At 38.7% G+C, this 19,728-nt stretch overlaps 2 protein-coding genes across 4 annotated transcripts in view; one reads left to right on the forward strand and one right to left on the reverse strand.

The window, feature by feature from the left end:
- Positions 1-517: 517 nt before the first annotated feature.
- Positions 518-19,129, reverse strand: LOC109938907 (BSD domain-containing protein 1-like). The gene is made up of 12 exons (XM_020537208.2): positions 18,899-19,129; positions 18,716-18,817; positions 18,570-18,618; positions 17,316-17,432; positions 15,835-16,002; positions 15,693-15,747; positions 12,847-12,953; positions 12,295-12,363; positions 11,180-11,258; positions 10,567-11,049; positions 3,064-3,164; positions 518-2,974 (listed from the first exon to the last, which is right to left on the reverse strand). The coding sequence occupies exons 2-12, from the start codon at positions 18,724-18,726 to the stop codon at positions 2,930-2,932; spliced, it is 1,284 nt and encodes a 427-aa protein (XP_020392797.1). The 5' UTR covers positions 18,727-18,817; positions 18,899-19,129; the 3' UTR covers positions 518-2,929.
- An 89-nt stretch (positions 19,130-19,218) lies between these two features.
- The window catches only part of tube1 (tubulin, epsilon 1), a 37,239-nt gene continuing 36,729 nt past the window's right edge, over positions 19,219-19,728 (forward strand). Inside the window, exon 1 of one of the 3 annotated variants that reach the window (XM_048596935.1) lies at positions 19,219-19,376. In XM_048596935.1, coding sequence (XP_048452892.1) covers positions 19,352-19,376 — 25 coding nt within the window. In that variant the 5' untranslated portion in view covers positions 19,219-19,351. The remainder of the gene's footprint in view (positions 19,377-19,728) is intronic. The other 2 variants (XM_048596934.1, XM_020537206.2) reach the window with 2 other exon arrangements.

Consider the following 19,728-nt stretch of genomic DNA (forward strand, 5'->3'; position numbering starts at 1 on the left):
CACTTTCTCAAGTGCAACTGGGGATGGGAAGCAAATGCTGGTTCAGCCAGTAACTCCCAAATCCCATGAATGCATAATTATTGTTTAAAAATTGTGGTAATGATTCTGAGTGATCTGTTTCAGTATCATATAAATGGCAAATTACTGCAGATGCTGGAAAGTTGAAGTAAACACAGAGGATGCTGAATAAACTTAGCAGATCTGCCAGCATCTGTGAAAAGAGAAACAGTTAATGTTTTGAGTCTGTTATGAGTATTCTTCAGAACATTGTTTGGTTAAAGTGTCATGTGTCTAAAGGTTCCGTGGGAGGTTTTAAAACACTGATGCAATTTGTTGATTTTATAACAAAATAAAAATCTAATGAAATAAATTACAACAGGCAAGTCTTAATATTATTACTTATTAGCTTGCTGAAATCAGTAGGTTTTTGTAGCACTTCCCTAATGATATGTAGCTCACCAGCAAAATTAAGATTTGTAATTCACTGAGACCAGTAACATTTGCTCAAACAGGGGATGTAGTCTTTTAATTCTCAATCTTGTGGAACTCTTACATTATAAGTTAATAGACATGTTTATTTAATTGACACATAAAATGGGGATGGTCAGAATACCATCAATGGAAACATTCTGATATTAACTGTCTCACTGATTTTTCTACAAACATTCAACACATTATTTTCACAGCACTCAAACCATAAAAACAACTTTTTTTTAAAAATATTCAAACACAACTCACCCAGCCAAATCAGAATTACTGTAAATGTAGAAGACAAGTTTTTTTTGTCTTTTTGGGAATATATAACTAGCTTGATGTTGGGATTCTACTTTAAAAGGTTACATGACTGAAGTTGTAATTTCCTAGAGGGATCAGAGGAAACTTTTGCCACAATATTTTTTCAGATTCACATATGAGCTTTCATCTTTTAAAAAGAAAATGAAATCCCAGAAACCAAAGAACAAGAAAAAATAAACTAAGAATTACTTTTTTCACTTTCACATCCAATAATATTGTTTATTATATATTAAAAAAAAGTTAATCTAAGCTATGTATAGACTGTGTGGGAGCTCTTTATTAACAGCGAAAGGAACCACTTAAAACTTTTGCTCTCTGCATTCAGACCAGATTGTTAATAAATTGGATAGAATTCAATTTGCAGCAATTTATAGGCAGTTCAAGGGTAAGCTGGCCAGAAAATCTTGCACTGCCAGTTGGGTGTTGAACAAAATGAAATTTGGCAGTTCTAATGTGCAAAATTACTTACAAATTGACAGCAAACTTGACTAGGCCAAAAGAAAATCTTTTGGGTTAAAAGATTCATTATGGGGAAGTAAAGATAGACAAAGTTTAAATACTGCACCTCACTCTGCTGGTCTTGAGCAAACATTCAACACTGAAACAGAATATCACCAATAGAAAAGTGATCAACTTTTCAGCACCAAACACATTGAACACTGACAAGAGCAGGTGTTATATAAACATAGTTGTTTTAATATCACTGGAGACGTGACCAAAAATTTAATCTAAAGTTTTACTGACTGCGACTGGAAGTTGGAACAAATCTTAGTTAAATAAAGACTAGGAGGAGAAAGCAAAGAAAAGCTTTTGAAACAATTCACAAATATCACCCACCCAAACACTAATACAGTTAATGCAGAAGACAATTTCTGCCTTTTGAAAACGATTGATGAAAATGTATCGCATATAGTTCAGCTTGTTGATACACAGTGTCATGCTCTGGAACAAGTCATAGTTTACAGCCACAATTTCCCATTCGTAACTGTCTCTCACATCTCCAAGACTGTTCCAGTGAAATTGATATTGGCAAGTTGTGAGGCCCTTCCCTCTCAAAGGTCTGAAAATTAACATTCTGCCAATTTCTTTATTTCATGAGCTACTGGAAATGTTGTAACTGTCTTCAAAAGGCTAAGGCACTGAGCAAGTGAAGGCCTACTTAAAAACTCAACATGTCTCCACTTAAGATGAAATAAGCTGGAGAAATGATTAGTGTTCACAGCTAAAATAAAACTAAAAATTCATTGCAAAGTAAATTTTCTGGATAAAAATGCAGGTGGATACAAGATTCACGCAATAGCTGTAAGTCTCCGTGACACTGAAATTAGGAAGTTAAGGTTTAAGGCTGTAAAATTCCTGAATGTGAGAATGCAGGTCAATGAGAGTTTTGGACAAAAAAACGAATGTGTCAGGACCTAGGTCAACTGGGTGCCAATCTGAAAAGCACAGCAGCATCAATTTCAGGATCTGTTAATAAAAGCACTGGGAGATTCTAAGGAAAGATAGATTTATTTGGTGGCACCAGGGAAGAGCTACACCACCTTTATAATACTCATCAGTAAGATGTATCAACTTGTGCACAGTGATACCTTGCCTGGGAGTTCTGTGTTTCCCTGGAGATTGTGCTTCATTCATGATGCTGGGGGGTTCTAGCAGTCAGATCAAGAAACGAGAGAGTTACAGTTTACATTGTAGGCGGTGGCTCAGAAAACAACGACATCTTGACTTTCAGATGGCAGCAATCATGCTGAGGAGTCATTGAAGACTTTAGGCAGGTTAACTAATTCACTGCATAATCTTCTATAGAGGGGGGTTACCAACACCACCTTTGTGACACAGCAACTTGTACAGTTTAACAGCATTCCCAGACCAAGGCTGCCAGATATTTGTTCATTCTTAGCATTTACCGTTGAAATTGGCACCTGTTCAGATACAGATTTTCAATCCATTCATGAAGCTGCACATGTATGTAAAAATGATTGTCTTAACATATACCATCTCAAATAAAATTGTTATCTTGTCCATAAACTGGTTGATGTCTCTTTTAACACAGCACTCAAATAATGGCAACAGCTTGTGACACAGTATCCATTTATTTATGTTCTGCAGGTAATAGTCTAGTTGTGTCAAGAGTTTACTTCTGTTCGCAAACCCAATCATCCCAGTCTTCAGGATCAAGCTGCAAAAGAAAACATAAATGCATGACGGCAGCAATCTTGTGACCTTTAATTATCAAGGTAGAAAAGCATTACAGAACAAAAACAGTACCTCACCCGAGGCTTCAGCTCGAGATAAAGTCATCTGGATTTCCTCTTCAGTCATGTCCAGATCAAGGTCTTCATCCCAGTTTTCAACATAATCAGTGTTTCCTATAATTAAAAAAAAACTGTGAAACCAGAGTTCATACAACACTAAATCATTGACAAGAGTTTCCCAATATGTATCATTATCATCGATTCTTCCTGTTAAAGATCACCACCATTATAAATGGAAGATCGCTTTAGTTTTAATGCTCTAACTCTGGAGGTAGCCAAGTCAGTTTCAGATTTCAAAATTCTATTCTTCAGCTACAAAAACCTGGCCCACTTTGAGAATTTTCTAATTTAATATTTTCTCCTTCGGTTGCACTGTTAGTAGAAGGGAACTGCAATGCAATTCAATTAATACAGACTTTAAAAAGCTATACTTCAGTAACAGTGATCATGAATCTACCACTGTTGCAAAAACTCATTTGGTTTATTAACACCCTTCAGGAAAAGGAAATCTGCCTATATCATGATTCCAGACCCACAACAATGTGGTTGATGCTCAACAGCCCTCTGAAATGGCCAAACAAGCCACTCAATTGTATCAAACTTTGCAGAAAAGTTGAAAAGGATCGAAAATAAACAGAGCACTCAACATCAACCCAAGCACCAATCCATCCTGCAAGTTCCTTCACTTTTTATACCTGAAAATATGCCACAGTTCAGACAGGTTTCAACAGTAGTCATACTCACCAAACCATGTCTTACAATTAATGGCCCAGGACTGTATGACAGGAGTGAATAGTTCTGAGACTCCTCAATATTGAGTCTATACACCATGAAATCTTAGGGTTTCTAGTCAAATATGAGTAAAGAAACCTGCAGTTACCATCTACTGTCCTGTCTTATCTCATGATTCAGTGCTCCTCCATGTTGAGCACCACTTAAAAGGAGCATTGAAGGTAGGAAGGACACAAAATGAACCCTCTATCCAGTGTACAATGTCCTGTAAATAGGTAGCACTAACACTGACTGAATTAGCAGAGTACTGAAGGACATATCTGTAAGACTAGCCTATGGTAGATAGCAGAAGGAAAAAAAATGACTTCACCAATCTACCCATAGTTGTTGCATCTGTTCTTGACAAGAACAGATACGGATGACCACAGCAAGTCCTTGTGAACCCAAAGCCTTTTGTTTGGTAGTGTTGTAGAACAGCAATACCTAGGGGTTAAGGTGCATAATTCCTTGAAATTTTCATCACAGGTGGACAGGGTGGTTAAGAAGGCATTTAGCACGTTATTCTTAAAAAAAAAAACATTGTGGAGCATGGCCAGTATTCATTGTCCGTACCTAGTTGCCCTCGAAAAGGTGGTGGTGAGCTTCCTTCTGGAACTGTATGGACTAGTTGGACCGAAGGATCTGTCTCCATGCTCTATAACTACGAATATGACTATGTTGTGTGGTACAACCATTATACTAGATGGGATATGTTTAGAACAGATATATCAACTCAAAACTTGTCATTCATGAAGAGCTGTGGGCCATCAGGACCAGTGGAACTGTAATGAATCATAATTTATAACCTTGTGGTCTCTCTAACTACCACTGCTATTAAGCTAAGGTACCAGTGTTGATTCAACGAAGAGTGTGAAAACTGTCAGGAACAGCAACAAGCATACCTATAAATGAGGTGCCAAACTGGTGAAGCTATATGACAGGACTACACAAGGAAGCAGCATGCAATGGTCTGCAGATTCTAAAACCAATGGACCAAATCAAAGGCTCTACAGTTTTGCCACATCCAACCACAAATGGCAGTGATTAACTAAACAATTAACAGAAAAAGGAGGTTCCAGAGGATATCCAGCCTCAATGACGGGGGTTCCTAGCACAACAATGCAAGAGACAAGGTTGAAGGGTTTGCAACAATCTCCAGGCAGAAGTGTTAATTGAATGATCGATCTCTGCTTTCTCCTGAGGTCCCCACCAAAGTGGCCAGTATGCAGCCAATTTAATTCACTCCACATTATGTTAATTAATGGTTGAAGATACAAGGTACAATATAGGTTATGGGCTCTGAAAACACTCTGGGGTAACAGAATTGAAGACTTGCCCTTTAGAATTAGCCGCATCCCCAGCCAAGCCATCCAAGTGTGGTTACAACACTGACATACACCTGACAATATGGAAAATTGAAGTGAAACAGAAAATGCTGCAGAAACTCAGCAGGTCTAGCACTACTTGAAAAGACAGAAATACAGTTACTGTTTTGATTATGTTACAAGTCTTCAGAAAAATAGCTCGGGTGTGCTTTGATCATAAAAAGCAGGGATGTATCCAACTGGCCAATTATCACCCATCAGCCTACTCTCAATCATTAGTAATGTAAAATGCTGTTATCAGCGCTATTAAGTGGAACTTACTCAGCAGTAATCTGCTCATTGACACTCAGTTTGTGTTCTACCAGGGTCACTCAACTCCTGGCCTCATTATAGCTGTGGCTCAAATATGGACAAAAGAGTGGAATTCAAGGGTGAGCCTAGAGTGACTGCCCTTCACAAAAAGGCAGAATGTGCAAAGTGTAGCATCAAGGAACTCTAGCAAATGTTCATGAGCTAGTCTCTTTCTTGCTGGTTTCTCTGTAGCTCGTGTTCCCTCCACATGCTGCTGAAATTCCTGTTTGTCTGGCCAGAGCAGAACTGGAAGAAAGATGCTCACTTTGAAAGAAGAGTATGACTAGCATTGCTAGAGATTATAGAAGTCAATGCAAACTTTTTTTTTTAAAAAGAGAACTACTCTAAAATGATGCCCAAAATGTCTCCTAAATTTTACAGCATTTTAAACGTCAACAGAGGTGTATCCCTAGAAAAGGTCGATTCCTAATCTTTGACAAAGTAATGGTGCCAGAAATGATTTACCTGAAAATCACAAACTTAATTATGGTACCTGAGCCATTTCTTTTCCCCAATAGTTTAGTTTAGTTTTATCGGTTTCAGACAAGAGCCTTGGTCACCTAAATGTAGTCCCTACAACAAAAAAAAAAGGGCATTTTACTGAGAGAAAGCAAGAACTGCAGATGCTGGAGTCAGAGATAACACAGTGTGGAGCTGGAGGAACACAGCAGGCCACACAGCATCAGAGGAGCAGGAAAGCTGACATTTCGGGTCAGGACCCTTCTTCAGAAATGGGGAGGGGGAGGGGAGATCTGAAATGAATAGAGAGAGGAGGCGTGGGGCGGGGGAAGGTAGGTGGGGTGGTGATAGGTGAGTGCAAAGACACAAGAGATGCAGTTGAGGGCATTTTCGATCACCTGTGGCGGGGGTGGGGGGGTGGTTGCAGTCCTTGAAATAGGACGACATCTGGGATGTTCGGGAGTGGAACACCCCATCTTGGGAGCAGACGTGGCAAAGGCGGAGGAATTGGGAGTAGGGGATCGCATTCTTGCAGGAAGGTGGGGGAGTCTAGGTACCTGTGGGAGTCGGTGAGCTCCCACTCCCTGGGTGACATGCCCATCCTGGCCATCTTTACTGATCAAGAATCTATCTCAGCCATAAATTTACACAAGGACTCTGGCCCACAGCTCTGTGGCAAGGAGTTCCAAAGACACTGAACCCTCTGGGAGAAGAATTTTCTCCTCATCGGAGTCTTAAATCGGCACCTCTTAATTCGGACACTATACCCTTTGGTCCTAGACTGTCCCATGAGGGGGACACCCCCTCAGCATTTACCTCGTCAAGCCCCATAAAAATCCTACAGGTTTCAATAAGATCACCTCTCATTCTTCTAAACTCCACTGAGTAGAGTCCCAGCCTATTTAGCCTTTGCTCACAAGACAATGTCCTCATACCAGAGATTATCAGTTTCAACTATGCAAAAAGAAAAGTTTTAGATTCACTGTCCAACTCAAAATATCTTAGTGAAAGACAATGGGCTAAATATTCCCAGCCTGAATGACAGCAGCAATGGTGAGACAGTTGGGGGAAAAGTGGCAAGAATGGAAAAATTATTTTCTCAAAACCGAGGGAAAAAAAGACTGATTTTTTGCATACGGTTTCAACGGCCAAATGAGAATCTCGCTAGTGAGCTGTAAGGAACCTAATTGCGTGGCATTAGTTACCTAATCCCATGACATTTACATGTAGGTTGCTATTTTCCTAGGCAGCAAAGGAAACTAATTGGCACCAGTTTCTGATATGAAAGTCAGAACGGTTACCTGGTGGCTGTAGCGTGTCGATGTCTCTTCAGGCACTGACCTTGGCTAGCATTCCCCAACATCTCAGGGCATGCTACATAAGCAGCAACAGCTTGCAATCTCTAACGACGAAGGGTGGCTTCAGCCAAGCAGCAGCCTCATCACACTGTCATGACACATCTCAGACTCACTTATAATACAGGTTCATACTTTAATACTGCACTTTGAAGCTCAACAATTCCTTACATTGTAGCACTGCTGCCAGGCAGTTTTACATAGAAGGACAGGCACTCATCTCATGAATGGTGCATATCAGGGGTCTTAGCCTCTTAGTGCTCTCCCTTTGCACCTACATGGATGCACATAGCATCTCTGCCTTGCCTTGCTTTTTTATGCATTGCCACCTCATTCATATGCTACAAACTCATAGAATCTCCATTTTGCAGAACCTTTTAGCACAGACACAAAGCCTGCCAGCAACAGTCAGTCAAGGGGGTAGACATGTTGCCGTATAGCACCATCCTACATCATTGTAACAACTGCAGTATGTGCCAGCAGATTATGCAGCAAACACAGATAAATGTGCTTCAACCAAATGGCCATGTCTCAAAGTCAAAGGGACTGACTCTTCAGTCAAGTCAAGGGGACTCTTGTCAGTCAGGGGTCGCAACATACTCAAAGGCATCATCCAGAAGCATCAGTCAGCTGGTCACTTGGTTCATTCAGGTTCAGGGGTTCTGAATCATTAAAGCCCTGAGAGTATGTTACAATAAGTCCTACAGGTCCAGTGCTATCAGCCTGGAAATTAGTATGTCAATCAGGGAACTGCACAGATATCGGTCAAGGATCTGGTCAGCCATCAGTCAGGGCTGTCGTTCCAAGTCGGGCAGTAGAGGGGGGAGATGGAATCAGTGTGTCCTAGGGGTTTCCTGACTGAAAAAAAATCACAGGCGAGGGGTTAATCAGAGGCTGCTGTTGTGGTAGGGGATTAGCAGATTCAATTTTGAGAACTGGACAGAGCAAGGAGGGGGGGATTCAGAGGAGAGAACAATTATGCAGGGGACAACTTGTGATAAGATAGGAGATAATACAGCATTGGAGCACACAGGCTTTGTTGGTCACTAAGTGGGTAAGCCTGGGCCTCAGGGGTAATTTGGGAAGATGAAGACCTAAATAAATGGGGTTACTATGGGGTTGACAGTGAGAGCATGGCAGAAAGTAACATGAAAGTTTGGTTGAGTGCAGGGGAGGGGATTACTTACCTAGATCAACAGGTTGAGGTCACAACTCTGTCTGAATCACTGCCTGCGTTGCCTTCCGTCCTCACCCAAATCACAAACAGGCAATAGCAATGAAAATTGGCCTACACCCCATCAGAAATGGATGAGTAGTGTTTTATTTTGTCTGAGGGACTGGGTTGTACTTGTTAGACATGTGAAGCCCTTCAAGGGACAGTTGCATTAAATCTTGCATTTATGCAGTACAGGTTAAAGAAATAGGAAATCTCAGAATTCTGCATGTGAACCTTATGTAGTGATGAACTACATTAAATACACATCCTGGTCTCAAGTTCAGAAAAGATTTATCAGGATGTTGCCAGGAATAGAGGGTTTGAGATATAAAAATAGACTGGAATGGCTGGGACTTTTCTCACTGGAGCCTAGGAGGTTGAGGGCATGGATAAAGTGAAAGACAAGGGTCTTTACCCTGGGGTGGGGATTTTAAAACGAAGGGGCATATTTTTAAGGTGAGGAGAAATATTTGAAAAGGACACAAGGGACAATTTTTAAAATACAGTGTGGTTCATGGGGTAATGAACTGCCAGACAAAATGGTGAATGCAGGTACAGTTACAATGTTTAAAAGACATTTGGATAAGTTCATGAATAGGAAAGGCTTGGAAGGATATGGGCCACGCAAAAGCAGGTGGGGTTAATTTAGTTGGAAACATGGTTGGCGTTGACGGTTTGGACTGAAGGGTCTGTTTCCATGCTGTATGACTCTTAACACTCTAGAGGTCATCAGTGATCAGAAACTTAACTGGACCACTCAGAAATCCGGCAGATCCAAGGGCAGGTCAGAGGTTAGGAATTCTGTGCACCTCCCGATTCCTCAAACCCTTTCTACCATCTATAAGGCCCAAGTACTCTGTTGTTGATTGGATGAGTGCAGATCCATAAAATCTCAAAGGAACTACACCACAACAGCCTGCTTAATTGGCAAACTACCAGTCATCTTGTGTACTCTCTTCCTCCATCACTAACACAATGTGTTTCATCCACAAGATTCATTGTACAACTCACCAGTGTTTTGTGATAGCACCTTACAAACCTTTAACTTCTACTGTCTACAATAAGAGTCAGCAGATGCATGGGAACACCATTTGTAAATACCCTTGCAAATCGCAAACCATCTGAACTCTGAATTATATCATCGTTCCTTCACTGTTGTGTGGTTAAAATCATGGATCTCCTTAACACCATTGAGGATGTACAGACTACGGCTGTTCATGAAGCTAACTCTCCAACACCTTCTCAAGAGTGGTTAGGGTCAGGCATTAATTGCTGTCCTCATCAGTAATGCCTGAATCCCATGAATTAATATAACTGACTTCAGCAATTTCAATAGTTTAGCATGACAGCTCAATCCATCAAGGGGCACAGGTCATTAGTGAAGTACTATTAATGCACATATCATTCAAATTAGAAAACTTTTAAAGTGAGTTATGATATAACAGGAAGACTGAGCAAAGTGCAAAAGGTCTAATTTATACAAATTCTACAACAACTAAACAGTGGATGATTGATTTAAATGACTGATTAAAGTGTTCAAAAAATGAATTTTGTGAAGGATTAAACATTAAAAACTCTACCAATTATTCAACCAACTAACCCATTAAATATATTGACTGGTCCCAAGTTCAATTTACAATTGGTACTAAATCTGAAGATTTCAGCAAGTTTGCCAGTAGCAGTATAATCATTGGTCTTTGTGTCAAGTTGGAGAGAAGAAATTCAACCATATATCCCTGTTCTGTGTTCAAGAATTACAAGCAGACTTGTGAGAAACATGTTGGATACATGCTAGAATCTTCTATAAAACTCAACAGTCAAACAGCATGCACAACACAACAACAAAGCACGAGTTTGAAGGATGGTAATTTATGCTAGGTATCAAAGAGTGATTGGTGCCCATCAAACTGTGCACTGAAGGATGGAGCCAATGTTTTCAGGAGACGAAGGGCAAAATTGGTAAAGAAAGAATAAGAAAACTGAAACAAAAAACAATTCAAATAACACAGTTAACACATAATTTGAAACAAAATACTCACCTTTGTTACTCACAAAAGCAGATTTTTCAACATTTGAAGTTAACTTGACGGTTGCATTTTTATCAATGCTAGGTTGTAAATTGAGGTGAGCAAAATTTCTCTCGAGAATGGAGACTGGGGACTCTTCAAAACCTGAAGAGTCCTCACCAGTACTTATGCCCTCATCTCCAAATAGTTTGTGACACAATTCTTCTTTTAAAACAGTTTTATTTTCATGCTTCTTCTCCATTTCCAAAAATGATTCTAACATTTGGATAGTTTCTCCTGCTGGGTGATTTAGTTGGATTCCTTGAATGTCCTCAGTGGAAAGCAAAGCAAGTGGCTGGATTTCACTTGATGTGTGGTCAGACAAAGTTGACACAGCAACTCTCGAGCCAGTTTCTTCCACTTTGTTTCCTGGTAGTTCATGCCTGTCATTAGTTATCATATTTAGATCTTTCGGGTTAAAAGCAACAGCAGAAAAGCTTGTGTCATCCCATTCATCTAAGGAAAAAGATTAAATAAGAAAATGTAAATTTTTAATTCCTTAGTTCATTGCACCATTATATGAACACAAGATTTACTTAAATAGCTCTTCATAATGGCGTAAGGAGTTTATAATGCATTTCTATACCTTCATCTTCCCATTTTAGATCCACAGAATATGTGCTTTGTTCTGCTCTTTCTTTTAAGGCTGTTCTCCGAGCTTCTTCCTGTGCAAGGAGTTAAAAGAAAGTGCTAAGGTGCACTAGTTTTTAATTTTAATTCAATAATCCTTCCAATCTTGTTCACGCTTCCCTGTTACCTGCTGCAATTTGTGTGTCTATTAATTTTTATTACATGACTATTATAGGTTTCCATATTTTTAACTGATTGTGTACTTTACATTTGAATTTATGGATGCAAGTTCTACTGCAATCCAGCCTTTCACTATAAATACGTGTTCCTAGAATACCATTATTATTATTATTATGCCTCTTTATTCACTGGAGAAGCCGTTCTAATTCAACTTTCTGCATACCTGACCATGCTTACACTTGCAAAAGGCCTGTATAAGTACAGAAACAGTAGATTTGATTTGCTAACATGAAAAAACAGTTAGATGAACAACATTTAACCCCATCAGTAAAGGCTGTTTATACTTAAGCAAGCCGCACCACTTAGAGAATCTGAAAACTACCAGTTATGGAGTATTGCATTTTTAAGAGCCAATGAGCTCAATTGCAATATAGCTTTGTCTACTTACTGCAGTACTGAAGACACACTAAAGGATGATAGGAACCCAAATTCAAGTTTCTAATAGTTCCTCATCCGCTAATAATGTGGATTATGGAATTGCCCAGGAACTAGCATTTTGGTACCATGTTGCTCAAATTATAATCTTACATCTGTGCAAGAGTGCATGATTTCTACTAAGATAAACAAAATCAACCTCACTTATCTGGAAGTGGTACAGAATCATTACAAATGCTTAGCTGAATATTTAGCAGAAGTATTGCCCCTGAAGGTCCTCCTCCTCCATTCTCAAAACCCATGGTCTTTCAATAAACAGCCTTCTAGGAGCAATCACCAGAACCACAGCCAAGTCACTTCACCCATCATCCAAGCGAGATGCATTCAGAACAGTAGTTTATATTTGCTCCCTTGTCCCATCATCACTATCCAGAGATACTGAAATTAATTTTGTTATCCATACCGCAGATCATTGCTGTTTGTTCCCAGAAAACATCAACCCATTGGAGTGCTGACCTGATGAAGCTGATGGACTCTGTAGAAATACCGAGACCAGAAGTCTGCATGAGTAATTTCAGAGGGAACCTATCAAAAAGATTTTATAAAAAAATGCAAATCAAAAAAAAGCTAGGTAGGAATTCACTATGCAAATAAAATTAAAGCACAAATGTAATAGAGTTATTTTAATAAAAATATATAAAAGCATAAATACAAAAGTATATTAGTAAATGCTTCATAAAACTGACAGGTTTACTTAAATTAAGATGGTTAAATAATTTCACAGAAGTGAAGTTGCCAGTTTAAACTAAGAAAGAATATAGAATTTTTGGCCCTTGACATTTCTACAAAGGGTTAACTTTAGAAGAGCAATATAATTAAGTTAAAACTTATTTTAAACTGATTTTGAATATATTCTTGCAGCAATTTGGAGAATTTAGTTTTGGTACACAATTCATTTTTTACAGATTGATGCAGTAGTCTTTGGTAAGTAGATGCCAATGCAATAAGTTTTCATACAACTATAGTTTGTCAAGTATTTTAATTTGCCAAAAATACTGATAAAAATACCAATTTTGCATAAAGGTCTCTTATGGGTGGATTATTAGCCAAGAGGTCAGATATAGCGCACTTCTCATCATCCAAGGTGAAGCTCAACAACCAGGAGTTATAGTGTTCTGTGGAAACAAAAGATTTACATAGAAAAAGTAAAGTGAGCTAATTAAACATTTTTGAAAACAGGCCATCAATAAAACTCAAGTATTCAATTTGTTGGAATCAGTCAAAATATGTTTGAACATTTCCAATTATAGAAAAAAATTTCAATTTATAGATTAGACCAAGACTACTCAATATTTTATTTGGTCAATGCACATCACAAGAACACTTCTGCTCATTAGACACAGGAAGATGCAACTTAGTCCACGGTAACTATACAACATGAGTCAATTTAAAGTTATCAGCTCAGAAAGTCTTCACCCGTGAGAAGGGCAGATGTGGGCCGAGATACAAAATATGACTGGAATTGAGCCAAACAGAAAAGCGCACTTTTTAAAATTCTGGACAGATACTGTATCCTTGGTAACAATATGGAAGAGATTTCATAATGACAACTAAAATCTCTTAATAAAAATTGTAGGCGATTAAAAGGAATTTATCACCTTGTTAAAAAATTTGGAATATTGATTTAAAAAAGAAATCAGACTAGGAAGAGCAGCAGTATATGTCTGAGGTGTGGAGATTTGTCTCCCCCACCTCAACGATGGGAGTAAACAATAAAAACATGGCTTAACTGCTGTGAAATGCTGCCAACAACTTTGAGTGGTATGAATATGAGTCCTGTTGCACTTCATTCTTTTTCTGTTTTTTTGATTTATTTTTAAGTGATCTTTTTCTACACTTTTTATCTAATTTTTCTCTTCCTGTCTTTTTTGCTTTAGCACTGTCTCTATTTCAGTATATGTTACTTTCTACTCTGCTATTTGGCATCCCACCAGCTAATTGAGAGTATTATTTTTCTGTTGATGTTCTCCTTGACTTAAATTTTGTTTGAGGTGGGGTTCACAGAGTGTTTCTGATTAAATCTTTTTCATTTTCAATTGATTTGATGGAAGCCCTTCAATATGAATTTGGATCTTCCCTTCAACCCTATTTTCTTACAGAGGTAAGATAAACCTGCACACAGGCAGTACGCGTTTTCAGGGCTGTTGCACATTGTTTGTAATCATGCAACAGTGCAATCAATAGTGCCCCTTGCAATTGTAAATTATATTGTATCTCTTGCATTCGACCTCACATGGAGTTCCAATCTTCCTGAATGCTGGTCAAAAAAAAAAGAGGCAAGAGGAGGATAAATTAAATTTAGCAGCATTATCTATTTGTCTATGCAGCAAGTCAACATAGCAAAATTATGTAGGGACTCAATTAATTCAATCACTGCAGAGGATGGTTGCTTAATGTTTTGTATTGGCGTGTAATGGTGTTTGATATAAACCAAACAACCTATCAGCCTATCCCCTAAACTTCCAAGTCTTCTGAGAGCTTGTCACTGCTGCTTTCTATTTCAAAACTAGGATGACTGAGTTAAAGAACCCAATATGCACAATGTTCATTGCACATATCTCAAGAGGAGATCCAATGACAAGACAAATTCTGCTGATCACCGAGCATTAAGGATTTTCTAATATAATGAATGGCAGGTATTTAGTGATAAAAGATAAACATTACTTTTTGTTACTCACCAGTAACAAAGAAAAATGGATAGACTCGTCTACATAAAGAGAAACATTGCAGTCCTTGAGCAGAATATCAAATTACACTCCTGTTAAATGCAGAACATTGTATAGGTGCGCTGAACTACATCATGGACTCGGTCACTTAAGGACTGAAATGTCAGGCGTGAAAAATGATGGGAATATAGAAACTGGATTGAAATTGGCTCATGGATTTTTAATGAGTATTGCTCGACTAAACTACATTACTGTGAAATGATTTATCAGTATATTTCAGTTTGCAGGTAACTCAAATATCAACTTGTATACATTGGAACGGCAACAATTACCTCAGGCAGAGCAGGCTGTGAATTTCTGGCATTTCTTACTTGGGCAGGGTTACACAACAAACTTTTTGAGAATTAATTTGCAAAATACTTACACATGCAAAACCATTGTTATTTGGTGGCACAGGGTGAGAGAATTGAAACAAAATATAATTACATTCACACAAATTTTTAAAAAATTATTGGTGCAGGATATAAATTGTACTTTTTTAATCTCCACTCTACCCCCAGTTAATGACCGTACCCATTTTTCCATTTCCTTACTTCTGGAATGATAGCAGCCACCAGTACATGTTACTATGAGGTTATTGCGTGCATAGCGGCAGCACTGTAAATTCAATGCTGCATATTGCTTCAATTTCCATAGCTACACAGGTTAAAAATTCTTGCACGTTGCTATTTGTTCTAATTTCTCAATTTTCCTGCATATCCGTTTTACAAAGTCAGATTGAATAGTTTTCTAGTCTAAATTTGGTTTTGTCACTGGCTGTATCTGTATTTCTAGTACACAAAAAAGCTGAAACACTGAACAGATTAGAATTGTAGCTCTAAATCTTACTTCAGCTATGAGAAGTATTAGTTTACAGAGATGAAACAAATAGCAAGATGCATGCAACTAATCAGTATGGTCACAATAAATTAACATATAATTTGTGATGAGTCATTAAGTAAAATAATCCAGTATACAAGGCCTGATGCTGGAGTTAGAATATGAATACTAAATACTTTGGAAGAAACTTTGTTTGCAACTTCCCAAATATAGATTGCACCATTTTGGTAACTTAACACCACTCCTTCCTGGCCCAGCCAGTGACACCCACATCCCATGAATGAATAAAGCTTAATAGTTGAATATTACCATCTGGTTTCTTGGAGTATGTTGCAGGATCAGCTTGAAGGTTACAGAGACGGGCCTGCAAAATAAAAGAAAAAAAAAATTCTTAAATAATCACTGTCCTTCCACTTCACTTTTGTCCATTATTTTAGAACATTGTACATACCTTCAGACTATCATATGGCTCACTACTTCCCATCTGATAGTCATTTATTGCTTTCATATCAGCAGTGGCAGATTCTTCCACTGTAGGTGCAAACGCATCCGAGATTGCTCCAAGTAAGTTTGAAAGTCCCTTGCTAAATACCTGACCACCTTCTGCGTGCTCCTCAACCTAGTAAAGAAGTATAAAAGTAAATCTTGTGTAGTCTGCAATTTGTTAAGTACTGTGATCAGATGTGTCTCTGGTTCTACATGAATATTGTACTCCCAATCATAGCAACCTACACTGAGTGGTGAAGATCATAATAGCATAGGTGTATCTGTGAACTTGAACACGTTGCTTAAATGTTTTTAGAATCAGATTATGTTTCATTGCACATTTTAGCTCAAATTAATAAGTTTATAGTTATATTGCTGCTGGAACATTCTATCTTTGATACCAAAAATCGTTATAACACAGGGTCTTTTGATATTTATATATTTTTAATATAATTTGTGTTACGTTTGCAGTTTCAGATTTTTTAGTGGCATATCTTCTGGGAATCTGAAAGAATTAATTAACTGAAGTCTGTTTCTGTCGCCATGTTCTTTTTTTAAGGGCTTGTTTTCAGAACTAAATTTTTTTTAAAATTTACCTTGGGAGGGTTTACAACCTAGCAAGGTAAACAATTGCACCTCAGGCTTTTGGTTAGCATTTTCTGAACATTTTTTGGTAAACTTACGGAAAACAGTCGAGGTGGAGAGAGAGAGGGAGGGAGGGGGAGAGGGAGGGAGGGAGAACAATTTTCAATTTTACTTCCAGTTTTAGTGTATTCAACAAAAGTTTTATTCTGTGTAAAGTTGGTCTTAAGAAAGGGAGACAATAAGAAGATTTGTTAATGCTAGATTACCTTACTGTAAAGAGTTAGTGACAGGATTTTCTGGTGGGAGTACTGTACAATGTATCCTTTGAAGTATGGATGTTTTTGGGATCGGGAAAGATGTGTCATTGGGATTATACTTTTATATTATAGTTATACTATCATTCAAATGATCTTTAGAATAATTTAAAAGATTTAAAATCTTTGAAAGTATTATGAGTAAATAATCTGGATTACCTATTTTATCTTCATTTCTTTTACTTAGTAAACATCCATTTGTTGTTAAAATCTCCAATATTGCATGCATTTTCTTTTATTTGATTTATTGTTGTCACATGTGCCCAAGTATAAAACAAAAAGTTTTGTTTTTCGAGCAGTACAGGCAGATCATAACAAACAAGGACATTTAGATTATAAGGTGCTTAGACAGAGCGAGGCATACAAGGTTATGGCTGCACAGGAGGTGCACAAAAACAAAGTCAACAGTAGATTTGAAATTAGAGAGGTCCATTCAGCAGTCTAATAACAGCAGGAGAGACCACCTCATTAAAACAAAAAAAAAATCTAATCTAGCAAGTCAGACCTGTTCAGTACAACATCTGCTAGAATCAGAATATAGACTCACATTAAGTTTCTCTTTGAATGCTAAGGCTGTTGTTGAAATTGTAGTCACAGTATCCTGTTGGATAACCTGAGTGAATTCAGCCAGATCACGCGTCAAAAGCTCCACGGCTTTTGCAGACTGTGAATTAAAAATATAAGTTTGTTATGGAACATGATTCTTTTTACAGAAGTCCCTTCTTCATCTCACATCCTAACATACTACTCTTTCAAAAAAGTGAAAATGTTCTTGACAATTTCAAATTTTCACTTCTATTTGCTAAAGAGTCTGAAACATGGGAGGGAAAGAAGCCAAAAAGCAAGAGGCACTGCCAGTGTCTGCCATCCAACCAGAGATGAGGGCAAATAGGCATCCTCAATTCCATTTATGCTAATAAGCAATGTTAATATAATGCATTTTCATATACAATGTCACAACACAAATGCCATTGCAAAAAAAAATTTCTGTACAACTACATCCACATCCAATCTTATTACTCAGAATTGCTGAATTTGAACAAAGTTTTACGTGCTAGTTGATGTTTCTAGAGGACGGCTATTTTTGGTGAGGTAGAAAGGGACCTGGGCCAGGTGGATTAATGAACAATAGAGCAGACAAAAGGGGCTTTATTATCCATTTCTTATGGCAGATGAAGCTTACCACAAAACTGTGAAGTAATTTATTTACTAAGGAGATGTAAAATAAATGGGACAATTTTTAAACAGTGCAGGAATAAAAAGACGTGGGGGTGTACATGTACAAATCTTTGAAGTTGGTGTGATAAGTTGAGGAGTCTGTAAAAAAAAAGGTCTATGGAATCCTTACCTTTATAAAGAGAGGAATTAGGTAAATCAAGGATGAACTCCTATTCAGCCTTTGTGGTCAATAAGTATGGGCCGGGAGGAAGGTAAAGTGCAAAGGAGCTGCTGAGGGTCATACTTTTCCTTCAGTCATCACCCTCATTTTCAGGTAGGGAGGTAGGAGGTTTAGCAGGTCAACGAAATAAAAGGCAAAAAGTTAAAGTTAACTTTTAAAACGTGTCAGAGAACAAGCAAAACCAAATAGATTTAAGTGGGCAAATGATATAACACCATATTCTCCAATATAGGAGTGCAACGCCATAGCTGTATCGGCGCGCATAAATTAGACAAACAATGAATATGTATACAAGCTACTAATGAAATTAATTTGGCAAAAAGAAATCCTGAAACAATGTAACGAATTACTCCATCATTCTAGGCTTTGCAAGAAATCTGATTTGTTTACAAAAGGCCATACCTTGGCTTTAGCCGTTGCGATGTTTTGCTGAATCCAGCCTCCCCACCACCTACCAACAAATCAAGGAGAAATAATTGCAATTTTAAAAAAATGCTGCTGCCTCACGCCGCTTTTAGATTGTCAGCTGCTTTCAAACAAACACTTACCTATTCGTCATTCTGTTGTTATTATATCCTCAAACTTACAACCGTGAGAATTACAGCGTGGACCAAGAGCTTGCGGTCAAAAACTTCGTGTCATCTGGGTGGCTACAACACAAAACAGACATGGCATCATTGCCACCGTGGCAAAGACAAATTATGGGAAAGGAAGTGAACACTGGGCTTTACCTTTTCCACAGTCACTAATTAACAAGAGGCACCAACTCCGCAGTGTTAAGCTTGATTTATCACTGAGCTCAGATAAAATTGCATCAGTACCGTCCAGTAAGCAGCTCAAACAAAATTACTCAAGCACTATCCAATTAGAATAAAAGTAACTGAGCATGATTCATAGAGGAAGCAGGGACAAGTTGTAAGAGACTGCACACTGAGAAAACACAGACGGCGCGTGCCCCCGGCTCAGACTGACGGCGAGCGCGAGACGGGCTGAAGTCGCTGACGTCAAACTCACAGCCCCGCCCCCCACAGGCGTCCCGCTTCCTCCGGAACGTGACGTCACGCGTCAGTGACGTCCACTCCAGGTAACGGCGCGCGAAACTGACGAATCGGCGGCAGAAAGAACTGTCGGGAAACCATAGCACCCGCGGACCGTGTGTCTGTGGGGGGGGAGAGGGGGCAGAGATGACTCAGTCCGTCCTCGTCCAAGGTAAGCGGCTCTACTCCGCCATTTCACCGACATGGCGTCCCGCTTACTCTCCTCCGCCTCCTGAGCTCACCGTGAAGCTGACAGCGCTCTCCCTCCGAAGCTGAGGGCGGACTCCTACAGAGCCTACATGCTGGCTGTTTTCCTAATTAGCCAGTGCAAGGTTTTCATTACACACCTCTGGAGCAGATGGGACTTGAATCTGGGCCTCCTAGCACAGAGCTAAGGACGCTGCCACTGTTGCTACCCCAACAAGCAAACTCAGATACAGGGTTAACGCGGAAATCTGCAAGTTGCCGCCAGTGATGGTCTGCATCTCTAATTGACCTGTCCTTTAACATTAACTGAGACAACA

This window comes from Rhincodon typus, chromosome 5 (assembly GCF_021869965.1).
Source record: "Rhincodon typus isolate 14 chromosome 5, sRhiTyp1.1, whole genome shotgun sequence".
NCBI classification, from domain to species: Eukaryota; Metazoa; Chordata; class Chondrichthyes; order Orectolobiformes; family Rhincodontidae; genus Rhincodon; species Rhincodon typus.